This window comes from Genypterus blacodes, unplaced genomic scaffold (assembly GCF_046128005.1).
Source record: "Genypterus blacodes isolate CSIRO-AG114 ecotype Tasmania unplaced genomic scaffold, CSIRO-AGI_Gbla_v1 ptg000023l_1, whole genome shotgun sequence".
NCBI classification, from domain to species: domain Eukaryota; kingdom Metazoa; phylum Chordata; class Actinopteri; order Ophidiiformes; family Ophidiidae; genus Genypterus; species Genypterus blacodes.
In genome coordinates, this window is record NW_027466836.1 from 177,933 (window position 1) to 198,880 (window position 20,948).

At 46.5% G+C, this 20,948-nt stretch overlaps 1 protein-coding gene across 1 annotated transcript; it reads right to left on the reverse strand.

The window, feature by feature from the left end:
* Positions 1 to 256: 256 nt before the first annotated feature.
* On the reverse strand, positions 257 to 19,539 carry atp2a2b (ATPase sarcoplasmic/endoplasmic reticulum Ca2+ transporting 2b). Its single transcript, XM_076143318.1, has 23 exons — positions 18,918 to 19,539; positions 18,607 to 18,624; positions 18,418 to 18,500; positions 16,322 to 16,426; positions 15,235 to 15,373; positions 9,540 to 9,620; positions 8,958 to 9,043; positions 8,598 to 8,753; positions 8,307 to 8,448; positions 7,976 to 8,142; positions 6,685 to 6,773; positions 6,455 to 6,557; positions 6,201 to 6,332; positions 5,983 to 6,102; positions 5,663 to 5,881; positions 5,437 to 5,560; positions 5,104 to 5,315; positions 4,776 to 4,996; positions 4,484 to 4,686; positions 4,312 to 4,397; positions 4,020 to 4,153; positions 3,777 to 3,894; positions 257 to 3,683 (listed from the first exon to the last, which is right to left on the reverse strand). The coding sequence occupies exons 1-23, from the start codon at positions 19,033 to 19,035 to the stop codon at positions 3,411 to 3,413; spliced, it is 3,129 nt and encodes a 1,042-aa protein (XP_075999433.1). The 5' UTR covers positions 19,036 to 19,539; the 3' UTR covers positions 257 to 3,410.
* Between the last annotated feature and the right edge of the window lie 1,409 nt (positions 19,540 to 20,948).

Below are 20,948 nucleotides of genomic sequence, written 5' to 3' on the forward strand. Positions count from 1 at the left end.
GTAGGTTTTCATAAACAAAATGTCCTCAGCTCCATTTCTGCTCTCATAATGTGGATCTCAGGGATCCCCGTTGCCTCTTTGGTTCTATAGACAACTGACGAGATCTCAAGAGCTTTTGTTGACATCACAGAAGATTACAGCAGCAAATGGTTTCACTGAACATCAGGCACTGTAGCGCTCACTTCCGGGTCCTTTTAGTCAACATTCACAAAAAACATAAATTTCCTTTTAAGAATAAATACAAAAAACAAAGCGATTCAAATACTATAGTTTTATTTACCTGAAACAACAATTTCAGTAATGCATTTACAATCATTATTAGGCTTTAATAATGATAGTATTTTTACATATGGTTAATATTAATCTTCGACCAGGTGTTGCTGGGGGGTGGGGGGGGAAGGGCACAGGCCCCGCCCCCTCACATTAGATCACAGTTTTTATAGCAGTTGATAAGATTGATGATGATAATGTCGAGGCAATAAGAGGCAATAATAAAACTGAACACTGAAGTATTGCGGTTTAACAATGAAGTGTCCGAGTCTGTTGTCCCGTTTTTTTTTTGCGACAGACTAATTCACCAGGAACTAAATCAAACATTAATAATTCACCTACAGTCCAAACCCAAGGAGAGAAAACAAAGTAGAGCACAGTCAAGTTCAGTCAATCCTCGGTTTCTAACATTGTGCAAATTACCCCAAACCCTTTAAAAACAGTGATCTCCTAACATCTACCATATATATCTTCCTCTGTAAAACCATTTGCCATTTTTAGCATTGTACATTATAATCTATAAATACAAAGAGCAAAAAGCCTACGTACAGCTGGAGATGCATGCATGATGGGTTTACTGTACAGATGCCGCGCTAAGACCAATTTTAGTTTTTAAGTTACAATGGAGTTCTGGAATGAGTTTCTCATGCAAAGAAGAATGTTTCTGAGGGTTTCTGTTAAAACTCCCCTGTACACAAAACCGCACGTGTCATATTCATATAGCGTCTACACACAGAGGTATAGCTGTGTGACGAGTGTGTGGATGTGTGTCACGGTGCCAAACTACAGTCAGTATTTATTATTACTGTGGAAAATCTGTGCAAAGTGTGCGCACGCTGCTGCTGCTGCTGCTCACCACCATGTCTGAGGTGTGAGAACGCACAGCCAGCACGCAAACTGGATGGCAGCGTGACGTCGGCCTCTGCGTCTAGGTATTACATATTAAGGAAGCTTTTTACGAGAGCCAACCTGGAGGGAGGGAGGGAGAGAAAGTGGCGTTAGAGCGACACCGGATCAAATGAAACGTCACGTTAACATTTCAGGAGCAGGAACTGGGTTTGGTGATGGTAAGCAACGTGTCAGAGGTGAAAAGACGAGCACACGGTGACATTCACTTGTGTGTGACCCTAATCAAGGTTTCTACTACACATCAGCCTACCCTGAATCCTGTTTACATCATCATACATTCAATATGAGGCCTAAATGTCAAGCGAATGTCTCAAACTGCTAATGGAACTGTGGTGAGCTGGTATCCTAGACAACGTGGGGGTGAGGTGAGAGAAGCAAAGGAATACTCACTCCAGTGACAGGGGAGCCAATGGAAGGCATTGAAGAAGAGAGCACACAAGTCGTTTAAAGTGGAACACAAATGCAGTGTGAACAAACCCACCAAGGTTTCCACCAAAAACAAAAACATGCTTCACACATGGTTTGGTTTCTCACACCAGGCAAAGGAATGATGCTTCATAAAACGCTCCAAGGTTAGTGCATGTATGTACACACCCGGTCACAAGCTATGGTACAGCTGTCTAAACCTATACACTTTTGAAAAGAGTCAAAAACACACAGCAGTCCGTCGATGGCGTGAATATGTCCTGCTGCGATGTTGTGCCGAGTAAACGGAAGCATTCATACGTCTGAAATGAGCTGAATTCAAGTACGAACGAGCACCATACAAAAACACTGCGTATAAATGAATCCTGCGAGGCGTTAAATAAAGACACACACTTTGATTCAAAGGGTTCATGAGTGTATTTCTCCTTGACGTAGAAAACATTTGTAATTTATTCAAAATCCAATTTCATTTAGAGTACTTAATGTATTAGTATTTTTTTCCTAAAAACTCAAAACATTACTGTCCTTTGAATCAAAAACTCCATCGCTATGGAGACAAGAATATTCACATACTTTCATCTCCGCCCAGTTCTACCTCAAAAAGCAAAAAAAAAAAAAAAAAAGACACAAATTAAGTTATTGTCAAAAAATCTAAACAAAAACACATCCTTAATAAAAAATGGAATGAGGAGGGGTTGGGGGGAATTTTGTTTTTTGTTTTCTGCACAAGCAAATCGGGGCCAAAGCTCAGATGTTACGCAAGAGCAGGATTCATCTTCTGACTGTGGGGAGTTTGAGAAGGAAGAGAAGCGTCGAGAAATGAGCCAAACCTTTGTGTCATATTGAGGTAGCTGTGCTCTGCCCAGTGCAGAAGAACTAACTGGCTGATTTCAAAATCAGAAGAGTCAAAAAGAAAAAGAATAATAAAACGTCCATGATGGTCAATCTGTACGCAAACATGGGGGGGGGGGGGGGGGGGCGCACACTTAAATTAGAAATGATAAACCACAAACACTTCATGCTTGAATCACAGAACATGCTGCGTTTGTTTTGTTTTTAGTTTTTTTTTCTTAAACGTATTTTTTTGGTTTTTCTTCTTTTGTTTTGAAGCGGAGCATTCACACGGTCACACTCCCAAACCTGTCCCCCGTCCTCCTCTGCCGCACCGAGCCGGTCCCACTCTTAAGAGTTTCTTTGAGTTTTAGAACTGAAGACACAATATGGTAAACATGAGAACAAAAAACAAAAAAAACACAAAATAAATGGAGGAGTTCCCGTCTTAAGCCACGCTGGTCAAACAATTTACAAAGCCATTAAAAAAACGCTTGCATAAAATAGTGTTAAATCTCTGTACAAGTCGATGGACCTCTGATGTCTTTTTCTCTTTTTGTATGAAAAAGGGCAGCGGAGCAAAAACAAAGATTGTGTAACTGTAGTGACGAGACGAAGCTGAAATCATGACAAAGACAAAACATGGAAGGCTAAGTGGACGTGAACCAAAGAAACCTGATGACAGCGTTTTCTCTCAGCGTCCACGGCGGTGATAGGAGTGAGTGACGGCCGTCCGCTCCATCCAGCTCCAAAAAAAACAACGTTAACATTTATATTATTTGTTATGTTTCATGTGTTAAATTTGGTCCTTCTTGTACACGCACACGGCAGGCAGGCACGCACGCACGCACGCACACACACACATATGCACACGGAAGGATGGCAGAGAGGGAAGTGGGAGAGGAGAGAGGGAAGTGACGGTGTGGGGGGAGGGGGAGGGGGGGATGGCAAAGTCAAGGTTGTGCTCAAGTCAGTCAAGACCAGAACATGTCGGCCATGTTAGTGTCGGAGCTGTAGATCCAGAGGACCAAGGGGAGGGAAACGGCCACGAAGGGCCAGGAGATTCCCTCCATGCATGCAGACAGGCAGCAGCCCTTGGTGCTGGCGGGCTTCTCCAGCTCTTTACCCGGCTCCAGGTAGTTCCTGGCAGCAAACTTGAGAAACTCGTCCAGCAGGATGACGGGCAGGGAGATCTTGAGCACCATCAGCCACTGGGTCAGGTTCAGCGGAGTGATCTGGAAGATCATCTGAGGGGAAACACAGGACACAAAAAGGTGCTCAGACTTCATGGTCTCCCCCACCATGTGGCTCTGCGTCAGAGTAAGCAAAGTGTTTCTCACTGGTAGAGGCTCCACGTAGAGGATGAGGAAGTGGAGGGACATGGAGAGGCAGATGGCTCCCAGCAGCCACACGTTCTCCCACGGAGGCATACGCAGGAGCGACTGGTTCTCCGACACACTGAGCAGCAACGCAGACAAACGGACATATTTAGTACATATTCACTCACTGGACCTGATGGTGAAAGTGCAGTTACTCCTAAACATGAAGTCACACTGAGAGGATCGAGCGGGACTCAAACTCACCTGTTGAGGGCGTTGCACATCTCAATGGTGACGAGCACGGACAGGGCCATGGTCATGGGGTAGGGGGACTCAAACACCCTGCAGTCCAGACCCTCGAAGTCTGGGTTCTCTGGAGCGCACTGCAGGAAGTGGCTCTGTAACAACAACACAGAGACCGTTCAGCTATGAGACTGTGTGGGAACATCAGAACCAGAACAGCACAGCAGATGGATTCATGTCAGAGAGGTCGGTGAGTACGTGTGGGTTGAAAGTAGCAGAGAGTGTGTAAGTGTGTAAGTGTGTGTGTGTGTACCAGCTGGTAGAACGTTATCCTCGGGCCGTCCTCCGCAGCAACAAACCACCAGGCAGCAGCACCAACAGTGCCGGCACCCACATAACCTGGAGATATAAAAAGACGTAACACGGTCACATATCAGTCATATCGTCTAACTTCCTCATTCGGGGCTAAAAACTCGCACACTCACATCCAATGGCCAAGTATCTGAAGAACAGCCAGCCAGAGATGAGGGGCTCGCGGGCGTTGCGTGGGGGCTTATTCATGATGTCCAGGTCTGGCGGGTTGAAGCCCAGGGCGGTGGCGGGCAGGCCATCGGTCACCAGGTTGACCCAGAGCAACTGAACGGGGATGAGGGCCTCAGGGAACCCGAGGGCAGCGGTGAGGAAGATGCTAAGCAAACACAGGGGAAGAAGCACGATTAGGAAAGAGCAAGGATGTCGTGTGACTAAACGCGTGGCGTTCACATCTGTCAACCGTACCAGACGACTTCTCCCACATTGGAGGAGATGAGATATCTGATGAACTGCTTCATGTTGTTGTAAATTGCTCTGCCTTCCTCCACGGCGGCCACGATGGTGGAGAAGTTGTCGTCGGCCAACACCATCTCGGAGGCGGTCTTGGCGACGGCAGTGCCCGAGCCCATCGCGATGCCGATCTCAGCCTTCTTCAGGGCGGGAGCGTCATTTACTCCATCACCAGTCTGAAGGCAAACAAGAGGAGATCAGTACACCTCATCTGACCCATGACCTTTCAGAAGACAGGGAAGACAAAGAAGAAATAAAGTGGGAGTGACGTGGTTTTTCTTACCATCGCTGTAATCTCGTCGTAGGACTGCAGATACTCGATGATCTTGGATTTGTGGGACGGCTCAACGCGAGCGAAGCAGCGGGCCTTGATCACGGCGTCTCTCTGTGTGGCGGGCGACAGGTCGTCAAACTCTCTGCCGGTGTAGGCCATGCTGGAGACGTCGTCGTCCTCGCCAAATATACCGATGCGTCTACAGATGGCAACGGCCGTGCCTAAGATACAAAGCAGATCGTTCACTCTTCATGCATGTGGGATCAACCATGTTCCCTTGGTGCCTGTGTACTGACAGAATGTTCTCTTGGTTATGGTTTGGTCCATGATTTATGTACGTACCCTTGTTGTCCCCGGTGATCATGATGACTCTGATGCCTGCGAGGCGACAGAGGCGTATGGAGGCGGCCACCTCGGCTCTGGGAGGATCCAGCATCCCCACACAGCCCACAAACGTCAGGTCGGTCTGGATGGTGAAAAAGGAGGAAAGAGCAGAAGCAACGTTTCAGATCATTCCGCTTCATCGTCGGCATCTAACACAAGGGAAACATTCCGTCCTGGGTCTCACCTCGTACTCGATGAAGCGCGTGCAGTCCTCCAGAGCCAGGTCCTCCTTCTTCAAGGGGTTGTCTCGGGTGGCCAGAGCCAGACAGCGCAGTGTGTCCCTGCCGGTCCCGTACTCCCTGATCACCGACATCAGCTTTTCCTTAATGCCAGGAGTCAAAGGCACTTTGTTGTTGCCTACACGAATGTGGGTGCACCTGTCGATCACACCCTCGGGGGCACCCTGAGGAGAGACACACAGACACAAACGCACACACATGAGATCAAACTGCATCGAGGTGGCACATTGCAGCAAAAAACAGTGACAGCCAGACGGCACCGTACCTTCACAAACATCTTGCCAGAGGCGGAGCGAGCCTTATTAGCGGTACAGTACACAGACATGGACTTCCTGTCTCTGGAAAATTCCAAGGTAAGCTCTTTCTTCATCAACTGCTTGATCACCTAAAAGTATGGACAAAACAAAAAGTACAATATAAATGCATCCATGTCATTTCAACAGCACTCTGTAATTAGTTTGACTCCAAATGGAAAGTACGTACGGAATTACAGGCATTGGATCGCTCGATCTTGGACAGACCCTTAACATCTGTATCAAACACGTTCATCTTCTCCACCAGGCATGTGAGCGCCGTCTCTGTGGCCTCGCCCACCTTCTCATACACACCTTTGGTCTGGAGAGAAACAAAAACAAGTATTAAAATCACAAAATGACGCTCAAGACTGATCAGATAGTGAACTCTTTACAGGAACACACGGACTGGCTCATGCAGACAAACTGTGCAGCGGTACCAACCTCATTAAAGTCCAATGAGGAGTCATTACAGAGAGCACAGATGGAGGCCAGCTCCACCAAGGCGTCATACTGGGAGCATTTGACCGGTTTGCCATCGTGGTATCTAAACACAGCACAGAGGGGGACGGGAGGCGATGAAGTTACAACCTGGCGCCAAAGCTTCACCTGTAGTAAGAAACTGAGACACTGGTGTCATCTTATACTATGGAGACATGAGACTGAATACTCACACTTGTCCATCGGGTGCATATGTTGATCCAGTGACGGTGAATTCCTTTAGCGAGCAGTGATCGCCCTCTGCCTGATCAATGATGAACATCTGGAAGACACGACAAATGCAGAGAGAAACTGTTAGTTGGCAACACTGGCACGACAAAACACCACCATGGTTCAATTATCCCAAAACAACAATTCAGAGGATGTTTCTGCGCAGTGTGAAGCTGAGGCTAGTACACGCTGCAGCCCAGCAGGTGGCAGCACACAGCTAACAGAGAGCCCAAAGGTGAGAGAATAACCTTCACATCCTGAGTGCAGGACGCTGTAATGAAATCAGCGACTCTGAGCCAGAACAGATGCCGAGCGCTCTGGTGGGGAGGGTTAATAAATGTCATCTTGCGGCGAGACAGACGCACGTTTCCTCCGTGTGCACTCACAGAACTTTAAACGCTCCGGCAAAAGGTGATTCCCTCTACAGGTTCTGTAATAAAGAGAGACCCAGGTTTGCATAAAGCAGAGGCAATAACCAAAGTCAGCTCTTCAGTCAGAGTGTTGACAGAAGGACACAGGAGGGACGAAAAGAGAGATTTCTGAAATTAAAATGGGATCGGCTGCCATTTTAGCTGCGTTGCCTTCAGGAACCAGCCGCACTACAGGCAGGAAAACCAGTAACGACGAACGCAAGAAGACGAGAGAAACTCAAGAAACTGACGCTCAACCTTCAACCGTTTGCGACAACTAATTTTGTATGCGTGGGCCGATCCAAGCATCAGATGCCCCCGTCACTAACTATCAATTATCCAGAGATGGCGGGTGATGGTGTCCAGTATTGCGCATTAGGACTTTCGGCACAATGTGATGTGGGCTGAACACAACTAGGAGAGAAAAAATTGTGTGAAATGAGCAAAGATGAAGAAGGGGGAGGAGGGAGGGAGGGTAGAATATCGCAACACAAGGTCAGTTATGCAACTCTGCTGCAAGTGACTAACTACTGCATACTGATCAGCAAGCTGCCTCGACAAGACGGGGAAGACGACAGGACAAGGAGGGAGGACAGGAGGAGGGAAGGAGGGGGGAGGGAAGAAGGTGACAAAGGAGGTCGGGAGCACAGCGGCACTAAACCGGAGGGAAGGTGGACGGGATTACAGGAGAGATGAGTTCGTTTACACACATTCGTCTAAGAATTATGTTGATTTGGGTGGAGAGTAAAAACAGAGATGGAGAGAGAGAGAGAGAGAGAGGGAGAGAGAGACAGACAGAGAGCATTCATGGATACACGATTTTCCCAGCGTTCCCGTCTCTCACCCTGCACACCGACATCTGATTGGTGGTCAGCGTGCCGGTTTTGTCGGAGCAGATGACGGAGGTACAGCCCAGGGTCTCCACCGAGGGCAAACTGCGGACGATGGCGTTCTTTTTGGCCATCCGGCGCGTTCCCAGAGCCAGGCAGGTGGTGATGACAGCAGGAAGACCTGGAGATAAACGGCAAAGGGAACCACAAATAAGAAATAGAGGAGGAGGAAATGAAGCGGGCAGAGATAAATGGTGTCAAAACAACATCCAGACTATATTGTGACATACAGGGTGACAGATCATTATGCACTTTATTCCCAACAACCGTCCTTCTCTCACTCACCTTCAGGAATAGCAGCGACTGCCAGAGCTACTGCGATCTTGAAGTAGTAGACGGCCCCGCGGATCCAGGAGCCTCCGTGGACGGGGTCGTTGAAATGTCCGATGTTGATAATCCACACAGCGATGCAAATCAGCGTGATAACCTTCAATTACACAACAGCAGATTAGATTTCAGCGTGATATCAAGAGTACATTCCATTTTCTCTGGGGTAGATTTGTTTCAAAATCGAAACAAACACAAAAAAGGTGCAGCGGAACATTGAGGTACCAAATGATTGAACGCAGCCTTTACCTTGGACAGTTGCTGTCCGAACTCATCCAGCTTCTGCTGCAGGGGGGTCCGCTCCTGCTCCGTCGCTGCCATCTCATCTCGGATCTTGCCAATCTCCGTGTTGACGCCTGTCGCCACGACGACGCCGACGGCCTTACCCGCTGAAATGTTGGTACCCTGTGAGACGAGGTAAGGAAACATTAGGGATGATTCCTCTGGGTACGACTACAGTGAGACATGATGTGCAAGACCGGACACATGACGCGGCACATTTTACAGGAGCAGGAGAGAGAGAGAGAAGAAGAGACTGAGGAAGACTAGAGAGGAAAGAGAAGAAGTACCACACAGACTGGGACTCAAACAGTCCTGGGAGTGACTTACAGAGAAGAGCATATTCTTCTTGTCCTGGTTCACAGCGCGGGGGTCAGGCACGGGGTCAGTGTGTTTGATGACAGACACAGACTCTCCTAAGGGAAGAGGAAAGGAAACATGACAGAGGGGTGACGGCCTGTTCACACTCAGGGCCACTTGGGGGGGAAAATTCTTTAAACCAAAGAACTGTACTGCCTGTGCATGTGTGTGTGCATGTGTATGAATGTGTGTGTAAGCCGGTAATCAACCGCATGGGCTGCACTGGCCTAATAGCGTGCAGCAGCGAGCGCTTGATGGCCATGAATGGGGAAACGAAGAGAATAGGAAAACAGCAGAAACACTCAAATATCCTCTGGAATTTGCTTCCAATTAAGGCGGTGAAGCAACGGAGGAGATTTAAAGACGAGATTCCCATAAAACTCTGTCCACCTCACTGTCCATTTCTCCGTCTTTCCTTACATCTATTATGTTTTGGCCTGACTCTGGACATGTGACTGTGACTCACTACATGTGATCTAAACACGAGAGGTTGGACGATGGCACTGTAAGTCAACATAAGCTTTAACAGGAAGATGGAAGCAATGCTTTTACCTGTGAGGATCGACTGGTCCACCCTCAGTGTCGTTGACTTGATAGACGTCAACCGGATGTCTGCAGGAACTTTATCACCGACTGTAAACAGGCACAAAACAAAACACAACTTAGGTTCTCCCTTGAAACTAACAGACGGATACATTGCAGCAACAAAACAGTCTGCAGTGTAATCAATAGAGGCGATTGTTAAAGAGGAGAAAAACCACAGTTCCCACTGCGCAATGAGCCGCAGCATTAAGACAAAGCACAATACTTCAGTAATAAAATAATCAAACTCCACATATTTGTTGGAGATGAATCCAGAGCGATGCATCTGAAACTTATCTCCTCTCCGGCACGGGACGGAAATAGACTCTTGCTCATTCTTTCCACTAACACAGAGAGAGGACTGTAGTAAATCCCAGTAAAATAAATGTTAAAAGTAAACATAACCCAAATTTTCCCAAACACTTCCCTTGTAGGATGGAAGCTCCACTTCACTATCTAAGCCGCTGCCATTTATTAACGTTCGGCCGCTTTCGAAAATGTGCTTTAGTGAGGCAAAGCTGGAGGGATGTGGAGTGCTGATGATAAACCTCTCAGCTCAACCGCTTGATTGAAGAACGAGTGTTTCAGAGCGAGACTTAGCTCCGTGTTCTGATCCACATCTGCTTCAAAAGGGACATTGTACACTTTCTAGTTCTCCAATCCAAGCATCTGTACTAAGTTCTACTGGAAATACACAACTGGCTAAATGACTTACAGAGATCCATGACAGAATTCAAAAATAACACCCGAGATAATGTTTTGAAAATAGTGTTCCGGGTATTTCAAAGTCACAACTGTATTACAGAAACAACTGGGGGTTTAGAGAGCAGCATAACGCTTCACAGTGAAGAAAACAAACATTACAACGCAATTAGCCTGAAAGGTCCGAAGAGATCCGCCGACGCAAGCCGGTGCCCTTCTGACTGGAGAGGAAGAGGGGAGGAGGCGAAGAGGGACTAGATGTGTCTCGCAGAACACACACGTCCAAAAATGGGAAAACTATTTTGATCAGTAGCGCAACATGTGCTGCTGGACCGGGGAGGGGGGGGGGAGGAGAGTGAAACCTCTGGAAAACCACATCATAGTGGACACAGGAGCATGACGTGTCCGTGGAGACACAACGTTCACACACTCTGTCTGGACTGAGGACGTTCCACTCCAGACAGATGTAAGGATCTCTATTGCCTCACACCTCTGGTCCATGTAAAGATGAGTCCAACCTGAGTGACAATGCTCCTCAGCTGTACCAGCTACACTTCCAAATATGGCCCCACACCTGACTGGAGGCTGTCAGAGCCTCTTCATCACCACCCACCTACCTGCCTGCCTGCCTGCCTAAGAGTGGACGGTCAGGAAGCAAGGCCTTGTGGGAGCATAGCTTAAAAAAAAAAAAAGTGACTGTGAAAAGAAAAGGTATTAGTGACACACATTCCCAGAATACATCCAGAGTTGGTAAAGGAGGTCAAAGAAAGTAGAGCGTCACACTACATGGATGTGAGAAAGGAAGGCGTTTGAGCATTAAGGTCGCTGTAATCAATCCCTCCAAATCACTGAAAAGGTCATTTTACTTCCTCAACAAAATATGATATCATAATGGTGTTCTGTTGCAATTAAAGAAGCCACGTCTGTCAATTCTGCAGCAGTTTGAGCCAAATCACGTTCATTTCCTTACTTTTTTATTTTAGCACTGTGTTAGGTTCTGGGAAAGCCCTGACGAGCCTACGGCGTAGGGGCCAACAAAGCCTCCTCCCATGCCAGCAAAGCACTGTATCTGCGTTATCTTGTCCTATGAGTGAGGGACAAATGTCCAGCTGCGAACACTTAAGTGATAACACTCCATCACCTTGTCAAGCTCTCAGCGTAGCCGGTTTAGTGTCTGCAAACGCCGCCCAACCACCGCCAAACTACTCGGCAGCCCGATAGCCACCAGGCTTCTTGATTGCATCACTTCTCTAATGTTGTAAATGTAAACTGCAGGAGAGAATGGCACCACTGTACCAAAGCCTATAGTCAGGTTATGGTACACAGCATTAACGGCCCCGTTTTGCATATTGGATGAGGTTCTTAGCAGTTACACAGCGACTCCCACATCACTGGATCTATTCTTTGTGGAGGGCCCAGTGAAACTTTAGAGGCCTGGGGGGTGGTGGGGGGGGGGGGTTGTGTGTTTCCTTTCCCAGGGACTGAGGCGCCCAAGTGAACTAGCACATTAGGCTCAGAGTGTCCTGGGGCTCTACAAGCAGTCCTTAAGTCCTCAGGGGAGGACATGGAAAGATCACACCATCAATTTATAATGAATACAAACACATCAAATTGAGCGCTGCATGTTATGTAACGTTTAGTTAGGATGTAATGGATTTAAATGTGGTGGATCAAAACGGGAGAGGAGGGGGAATCAAAGAGAAGCAAAGACAAAAGGGAAAGAGGCAGCCGAGGAAGGACGGAGACAAACGGCTTGGGCGACGACAAAAGACAGACTATCTACTCTCTTTAAACACGAGAGAGGAAAGAGCAGCCATCTGGAGCACAAATTATTTATCGAATCGAATCTGTCCCCTCTCTAAATGTTACATCCTGTATGGACGTCTCCTAGCCAAAGGGAGGACACATTGAGCAGTGAGTGGCGTCCTCGCATCGACGACAGGAGGTCGCCAGCCTGATGTCCTGACCACCGGTGGGGCTGTAGAGCAACGTTTGGATGAGCAGGTCCCCGCTCTGTTTGGGTCTGGTGCTGCACTGTGAGCATGAGGACGAGGACACAAGCACACGATGTTCACACACTTTGATCTGGGTTACACACACTCGGTAAGAGCGAGGCGCAGAGATAAAGTGGGAAAGGAAAAACCGCGCTTGTTTATTTCATTCTGTAGCCACAGGATGTTTTCCTACAAAGGTCGAGGTCATCGCTTAGGCAACGCGGCGAGCTATTCCTGCGGTAAGGAATTGCGAGCTAAAAACAAAAGCAAGCAAACGGCGACGACGGTAGATATACAAACATGGAGCCTCGTCACTGTTGCCTCACTGGGGAGCTGGCAGGAGATAAAAGCCACTTCAGACTTTTTAATGAAAAAAGAAAACACGGAAAACTCTGAGAGCAGACCGACTTAACGGCTCAATAGAGGGACGGCGAGCAGCTATAAGGACTGAAGTCTGCACATCAGAAAATCACAAAGTGAGAAAAGCAGGGAGAGCCATGAAAGCAAGAAAACAAACCTGTCAAAACTCTACAACTACATCAAACCCTCAGATGCTGTATCATCCCTGTATCATATCCCAGTCAGTCTCTTTTGGGGAAGTGGACTTGAGCAGTGTGAAGAGACTCACTGAGGCTTGTTGGGCTCCAAACTTGAAAAACCAGCATGTTGACTCACTGTGTAGCTGCGTCTCGTTTCAGGGCAGCTCTGTCGTCGTGCCCATTGGCAGATTAAATGTGTCAAAACAGGCCCGTTCCAATTTACCGCCCGAGCCAAGTGTGAGGCTGCGTGCAGTTTCCCACAGTGCACTGGGAACCTGTTAGTTGTTTAATGGAGCATTTGTAAATAAAGAAATTTAAACAGAAGCGCTAATGAAAAGCTCATGTAAATAATGTCTGTTGGTACTTTGGTTATGTTGTTATCCACGGGCAGAACAGGGAAATTCTAATCATGCTGGTAGATTTCTCAACACTTTTAAAAGAGGAGCCGGCTGTTCATGTGCTGCACTGAGACACGACAGTTATGTCGCAACAACCACTACCCCCCCCCCTACCAACTGTACTCACTGGTCCGTTCCATTGTTATTTGAAAGGAGTCATTTCATCTTTAATCAATTACTTTGACCTCTTTGATCCTCAAACAGTGTGTGAATAGCCTCCCTTTGAATCTCCCTGGGTAACCGGGTCAACATGGTGCCATGGCAGAGAGTGCCCATCGGATGTAGAGTCAGTAGTGAAACAATCACTCCACAGCAACAAAGTGCTTCAGGGACAAACTGAGAATAGTGACAAAAAGGGGGAGACAAGTTCCAGAGGAAGGAACCCTTGTACACCTCTGAGACGGGCAAGTGGACGGCTAAGACGAGCAATTTTAAGCCGACTCATCCTTCAGCGGAAAGACAAGACTGTACATTCGATTGGAGGCAGAGGAGCAGGCACGCTAACTCACGCTGTATACACAAAGACAGGGACGAAACAGCTGTATTATCAACACAGAGACAGACGCACACGGCCGCAGTGAAGCGCACACTCGGCAGATAGGCCCACTAAGGCTAATCCCTTCACTGTGCGCCGGAGTCTGAGCGTGTGATGGCAAAGTTTTAGCAGCTCTACATCTTTAAGTTCTCAGAGGACATAAAACAGATGCCTGGTCTGACAACACACTTTACAGCCTTGCAGTGCCCTCGTAAATCATCAACTCTTTAACCCGACGCACGTATGCACACGCATGTTGAGCGAGTAAACCCGCAGGAGGTCCTGCTCGCTGTGAACTAGATCTCCAGGACGCAGGTGAATGCAGCTTATTTAGCCGATGTGAGAGCCACTTTCCAGCAAACAGCTTGCTGGTGCTTACAGTAAACCGCATGCCTGTAAGTGCAAATATAATGCAGGCCGGCTTGGTTATTGTCTCAGCACCACCATGGGCAGGATGTGTGACCTTCTACACATCTTTGAACACAGCTGAACTGTTAGAGTACCTTTGAAATAGTGGCTCTCCAGGGATTTCCACTCAGTACCAATGTCTGCACGTCATCGAGTCCGCATTGAGGTCCAACCCCCGTCAGCGGAGAGTGAGACGAAGCTAAGTGGGCACGTGACCGCTAAGAACGGAAAGTTAAAGCCTGAAAATGACTGAGTGTCATCTGAAATAAGCATCAGGAGCACGGCGGTGGACTTTACTTTATTCCCTGTAGAACTGTGTGACGATGAAGGGAAGTCAAACTCTGTGTTCTGGTGTAATGATGAGAGCGTAAACATAGACAAAAGAAATTCATGGCGCGACCCCGATTCTGACCTATGCTTCTGGAAAAAGTAGAGAAGCATTTGTGGGAAGCTGGATAAATAACAGAAGGGAAGAAAGAAAAACAAAGAAATCCACAGAGAAAAGGCTTTGAAATAAAGTATCAAGATGAGGACGCATGACGACGGTAGATACAAGCTGAGGATCGACAGAAGGACACAAACTGCAACATCTGCTTTATTATTGCACAACTCTTTATATTACCTTGTGGATTGTTATTCTAGAATTGTCAAGCGAGACAAATGGTATCCCCTCTGTGAACGCGTGTGTGTTTGAGATGATGCAAAGACTAAAAACAAATCTATGCAAATGACTGTTGAATGTTGATCATTAGGCAGATACACGGCAGCTGATAATCCTCCTTTAAATAAGGTTAGTTACAGCCTCCAGCAATGCTTCCAGGCTTTTTCCACGAACCTGGATGTCAAACAGTTTAGGGTGTGTGAGAGATAACTCCTGTCTGGCTGCTCCTTAAAACAGACCTAACCAAACACCATTTCACTCCTGTTTCCACGGTGAAATCCACCTCTGTAAAGCTACACAACATCATTTGAACGTCCTGGAACATATTCGCATTACCTGTAAGCCTGGCAGCTTTTGTTACTCGCGCAGTTTCCTGCCCGAAACACATTCAAACTATTTTGAGTCCGAGTGCCTCAAATTCATCTTACCAGCCACCTCCACGATGTCCCCGGGCACGATGTCCCTGGCCTTAATTCTCTGGACAGTCTTGCGGTCTTGGCGGTAGACCTTCCCCATCTCCGGCTCGTACTCCTTCAGAGCTTCGATGGCGTTTTCTGCATTTCGCTCCTTTAAAGTGGGATCAAAGACAGGGCTTAGCAGAAACCTTCACTATTGACACTGCGTCAACAAAGAGCCATGATTAGTGGCTTAGACAAATAAATAAACGGTTTCGGTGAGCAAGCTTTGAATTAGGTCACATGGTTTCTTTTTCAAATGTGAAAAATAATGCATTCGTCGGCTCATGAGAAGGAACACCGCCAGGGACAGGCCGCCATTAAAATCTAGAACATCACACATTGGATCAATACATTAAACGCGCCCTGAACCGTTTCTAGGTGACGGTGTCTGGTTAAGATGACTCCTGGGCAAAGTGCTATCGTCTCTCTCTGGCTACTCTGATGCCGGGTGGGAAGGATGCCAGGGAAAATGGTAATTAGTTTTACACCATGTCCACATGAGAGACTCAACCCAAGACTGCGGCTGCCTGCTTATAATTAATGTGTATGCTGACAAACCAATACTGCTGCTCAAAGGAACAGACACTTTCAACCCCCAGGGAGGCCAGCGGTATACACACACACACAGACGCACACATCTTCACTGCTACACAAAATACACTTTTTAAGCATTTTCTCTACTGAAGAACCAGTGCTCAGCTCATGTCAGGAGTGAAGGTCTGGGACTGAAATATACAAAGGAAGAGCAGAGTGTGTGAGACGAGTGTCTGAAGGCTACGCTCACCCGATAAGGACATTTGATCCTGCATTGAAAAAAAAATGTAAGTATAATGTCTAGATGTTGGCGCTCACCAAACTATAAATTACACAACACTACCTTGAAAGAAATTCCACAGGAGGGGACTTCATAATTCGGCAAACTGAACCAGTGTTTCTCTTGTTTATGGTAAATATTTAAGGGCACAGTGAGTTTACCTGCAGGTCCTGTGCACACAAAGTTATACCAACACTGTTATTAACCCAAACTAACAGAGATAATAAAGGAATGTGTGTTTACCTGCCAGACTCCTACAATGGCATTGGCTATGAGAATGAGCAGAATGACAAACGGCTCCACAAAGGCTGTGACCGTTTCCTCTCCTTCTTCAAACCATGCCAGCACCTATATGAAAGGGGGGGGAAGGACAATAGTTACAATGATCACTGACACTTTATTAAATATTACAGCACTGTGAGATTCTGGGCTCAGCCAAGTCCGGGAGGTAACGTGAGCAACACAAAGCACAATTGTACTACAAATACTTGTTAGGAAGAGTGATCTTATTGGTCCAAATGTCGCACTTTCCGGCTATCGCACTTCACTCAATGGCTAAAATCAGTCTAATGTGCCCAAACACACACTCACACACACACGAGCAAACAGGCTGTAGAAATGTCAATGCTATTTTCAGCTGATTGTCCATTTCGTGGCCTTTAAGCACTTAGTCAAGTGGTATTATTGGCAAAAGCATCTGTTTATAAATATTACATTATAACTCTATGAAGTAATTCAATGTCAATATCAAATCGGTGAGGATCAGGAATTTGTCAGTGAAAAGGATCTTGTCGTAAAAATTTCACTATGTTATTTTAAATGTAAAACCAGGAGAGACATTATGATAATCATTGTTTCTTCTGGTATAGAAACAGCTTCAAAGCCTGACAGTGGGAGTTAAAAAAGTCTGTCTGAACGAGTGACAATTACCATTAAGTATCACAGGTGCAGTAGGGTTAACATCAATGTTTTCAATGAACATAGTATTGTAAATATTGCCACATATTTCTGTATGTGTGTGTGTGAGCTGCTGTATATCATAGACAGTAAGGCCGTCATCATTACGCCTCAGTGACTGATGAGATTCTCAGCCAGCAGGCCACCAGCCAACACGGGCCGAGTGGTAAAGGGGGGGTCACAGAACCGTGAACCCAACACTCTCACACCTGAAAACTCCACTTAGGCTTGTCACTCACTCATAACAAGCATTACAAATGACATCTATGTGCTGATGGAATTACTGCCTGGACTGTGTGTGAGCAGAGATGACCTCATGCACAGTGGACCCTCTTAACGTTCTAATCTAATGTTTTGAACTAGGAAATTCAAATCAGAGAGGTGGTTAATGCTTCCCATTTGTCTGTTTGTTTGCTCTCTTTAATAACCAAACACAGAATGACATTCATTCAAATGAATAGGCAGGCAGGTATCCGTGCCAAAGAGGCACAATTATTCCTTCATAAATGATCAACATGTCACTTCAAGTATTTAATAGGTACAGGGCAGCAGAATACTGATGTTCTTATATGAACTCCATGATACAAATCAGAGTGAAAGAAGCTGCAATGAGTTATGATTTACTTCAAAAAATAAAATGTAAGACATCTAAAAATGCCTACAGACAGAATCAGAAGAAAGTGTTCTTCTGCGTTGTGTCACTGGACAGATTCTGGGCGCCTCATCTACTTTGAACATCATGCTGGCTCGGTTGGGATCTGCACTGAATCAACCTGAAAACGGACTACATTCACTTTGTTGGGAGGCTGAACCCATCACAGAGAGCGGAGAGAAAAGATGGAGGCGTTCAGCTGGGAGAGCACGCCACGTTTCCCTCAAGACTAAATGCTCTTGATTTAATGAGATTATCTGCAATTCTACGGGGCACGCTTCTGAATTAGCCTCTCACTACTTTGGGAATACAAGGGTACGACTAATACTCAGACCACTACAGTGTACAAGAGTGGACTGATGCATTCTGAACCAAGCTTCCAATTAATTTCATTTTTACAGTTGGGTCTCAGGTCACATTCTTCTTTTCTACATCCAATCAATATTCTAAAATGCAGTGGCTTTGTGAAAGCACTTATGGAATTATATTGCATCCACGAAAAATATTGCATTCCTTCTTCAGTTCTTTGTGCGTCAGGGTCAAAGGTGGGCCTATCTGCCGGGGTAGGGTCGACAGCATCAAAGTATATGTTTTAAGGCCAAAGACGAGTGGGTCTAGTTTGTGGCCATTACATATGAGCTATTGATTTCATCTAAGCTCTATCTGGTCCAGATCTCATGAAAGGCCCACTCCATCAAAACAAACTACACCACAAATATGCCATACTTACAAAGGATATGCAGGCGGCGAGTAAAAGGATCCTCACGAGCAAATCTTCAAACTGCTCAATCACCAGCTCCCATAGAGATTTACCTGGAAAACATAGGGATCGTTCAAAAACATGGCAATGCCAGCGAGTCACTACCAATCGGAAAATAAGGATTTCTGCTGAGGAGAGTCTGTGTTTGGCTCCACTTACCCTCCTCTGCTGGCAATTCTGCAGTTCATCCCAATGGACACCGCAAACAAAAAGAGTGACAGATTTGAATTAGAGGTCAACAGAACAGCACGAATTCAGTCAAGATTGCGATAATGAAGAAAATTCAGAGGAAAAAGCGTGACATATCGATCGCCGATTAATCAGCATCAGTGATGCTTTTCAGTATTACGACACTCAGTGACGTCACACGCCTTCCCCATTTTTTTTAGCCGCTTGTTGCCCGTTACAGACCGACGCCACGGCCCTCAAATGACACCCGACACAGTGGATATGAGACTGGGGGTTCTTACCGTTCGGTCCATATCGTTCCCGCTGCTTCTTCACCTGCTCTGAACTCTGACCCGTGCTTTCGTTCACGTTAAAGAAACTGTAAACTTCCTCCACCGTCTTTGTGTGTGCGTTATCCATGACGAACGACCACCGAGTAAAGGACGCCAGGCGATCAGTACGTTTCGCCCGGTCACGACTCTCTCCTTCGGTGTCACTCCGGGTTTAAAATTACCAACCAAAAAAAAACAAGGAAGCCCGCACCGCGAACTAGCGTCGGGTAACAACGAGTTAAAACCGGAGCGAGCGGCGTGCCGGTGGCGGAGAGCGGAAGGTTTAACGGCTCGGAGGCTAACTGTTTAGCACCCAGGCTAAAGCTACGGCTACGCTTGGATTCACCGGCTCGGCTAGCTTCCCCGTGAGACCACGAACGAACGACTCATATCAACACGGTCCCCTAGGTTGCGTATTGTTTTTCGTTTTCTTTTCTTCCCCTTCGACTAAAACGGCGAGTTTGAGAAGAAATCCGTCCCGATATGTGACTGAAACATGTGTCTAAGTCGCAGCGCGGCTCCTCTGTTGCCTAATGTTGCGGAATCGCTCGCGTCCTCATCAGCACCAATCGCGTTTGTCCGCTGCAGCTCTCGCGTGCGTCGAATGCGGCGCTCGGTGTCCGCATGTGGAATCCGCTGATTGGTGGAGACACCGGAAATCCTATTCTCTCTCGCTCCCTCTATCTAGCTCTCGCTCTCGCTCTCGCTCTCGCTCTCTCCCTCCCGTGTGTAGTGTCATATCGTTACATCACATCTAACACACTCATCATTACATTATTATTAATAACCGCAGCCCCATATTTTAGCATCTGGTAATAGCAGGACACAGGACTTTTGTTGTATGTGACATGACAATACCGCAATACACCTACACTTCATATTACATTTTATATTTAATAACTTAATTATTCATTTATTTTGAATTAGTTAAAGCTACACACGTGACTATTTGGACCCTATAAATGAGCCAAATGTCACAACTCCAACCCCAATCACATATAGGGGGGGAGGGGCTTAGTTACTCAAGGACACTCCTACCAATTGTATTTTTTAATCCACACTGTAGTTTGTGAGTGAATTTAAAGAGGATATAATTTTCTGATTTGTGTAATAAATACACAACATTTCCCACCAGGTACTCGCAGCCCAGACTTGACAATGATTGGTCATAAAGGTTTTCCATCATGTTTACAATAGAAATGACTGCTACACCATTATCTGTTAGAGTGTCTCCTGTGTGAGAGTCTTTTGCAGCCAATCAAAGTTATTTTAAGGCACACACATTTCAGGCTACTGTCTCTGGCTTATCAGTCTAAAGGCACACACGCAGGGCAATAAGTGCAGAGAAACGAGGCCTACATAAATAGCCGTTCATCTGCTATGGTGTCACAAATGCGTTCTCGCTGTGAGGTTCATTCAAGTGCTCACCTCACCCTTATCCCAGCAAAACCAAAACCACAGCACAGAGAGAAGGTTCTTGTGTGAGATGGTGTCTTGTCTTTTGCGGCGTATCTTTTGCAGTTTATCTGCTGCCTATCAGATAGTCAAGTTATTTTCAGTCACTTTGATTAATGCACACCGCCAGACACACTCCTGCTCAGAGACGAGGAGAGATAAAAATCGGTGCAGCTATACTGGCAGTCAGGGAGTGTCACTGGAATAGCTTCAGGAAAACTTTCATCTGCAACAGCTCAGACACACACAACAGTTGGAGATAAGAATGAAGAAACGCGACAACCCTGTGTGTGTGTGTGTGCGTGTGCGTGTGCCTGTGCGTGTGCGTGGTTGCAGAGGTGTCAGGTACAAGGAGCGCTGTCCACCCTTAGCAAATAATGCAGTGGGCACTCCCACACATTACCTTTCCCTATCACTGTGTATAATCAAATTTAAATCGCTGCTGGTTTTAGCCTGAAATTCCCCTTGTTTTTACATAGTGAGGTGCATTTGCAAGTATTGATGGTTGATACAATACTGTACATAAAATGCATCCATTTGTTACTA

What these genes read in the sequence shown, in the direction of transcription:
- atp2a2b (XM_076143318.1), bottom strand. Translation starts at nt 19,035, where the DNA reads ATGGATAACGCACACACAAAGACGGTGGAGGAAGTTTACAGTTTCTTT. An exon ending in AGAAGAATATGCTCTTCTCT is followed by an intron (nt 8,754 to 8,957) that starts GTAAGTCACTCC and finishes CTCGTCTCACAG; the next exon opens with GGTACCAACATTTCAGCGGG. An exon ending in GATCACCGGGGACAACAAGG is followed by an intron (nt 5,316 to 5,436) that starts GTACGTACATAA and finishes TTTGTATCTTAG; the next exon opens with GCACGGCCGTTGCCATCTGT.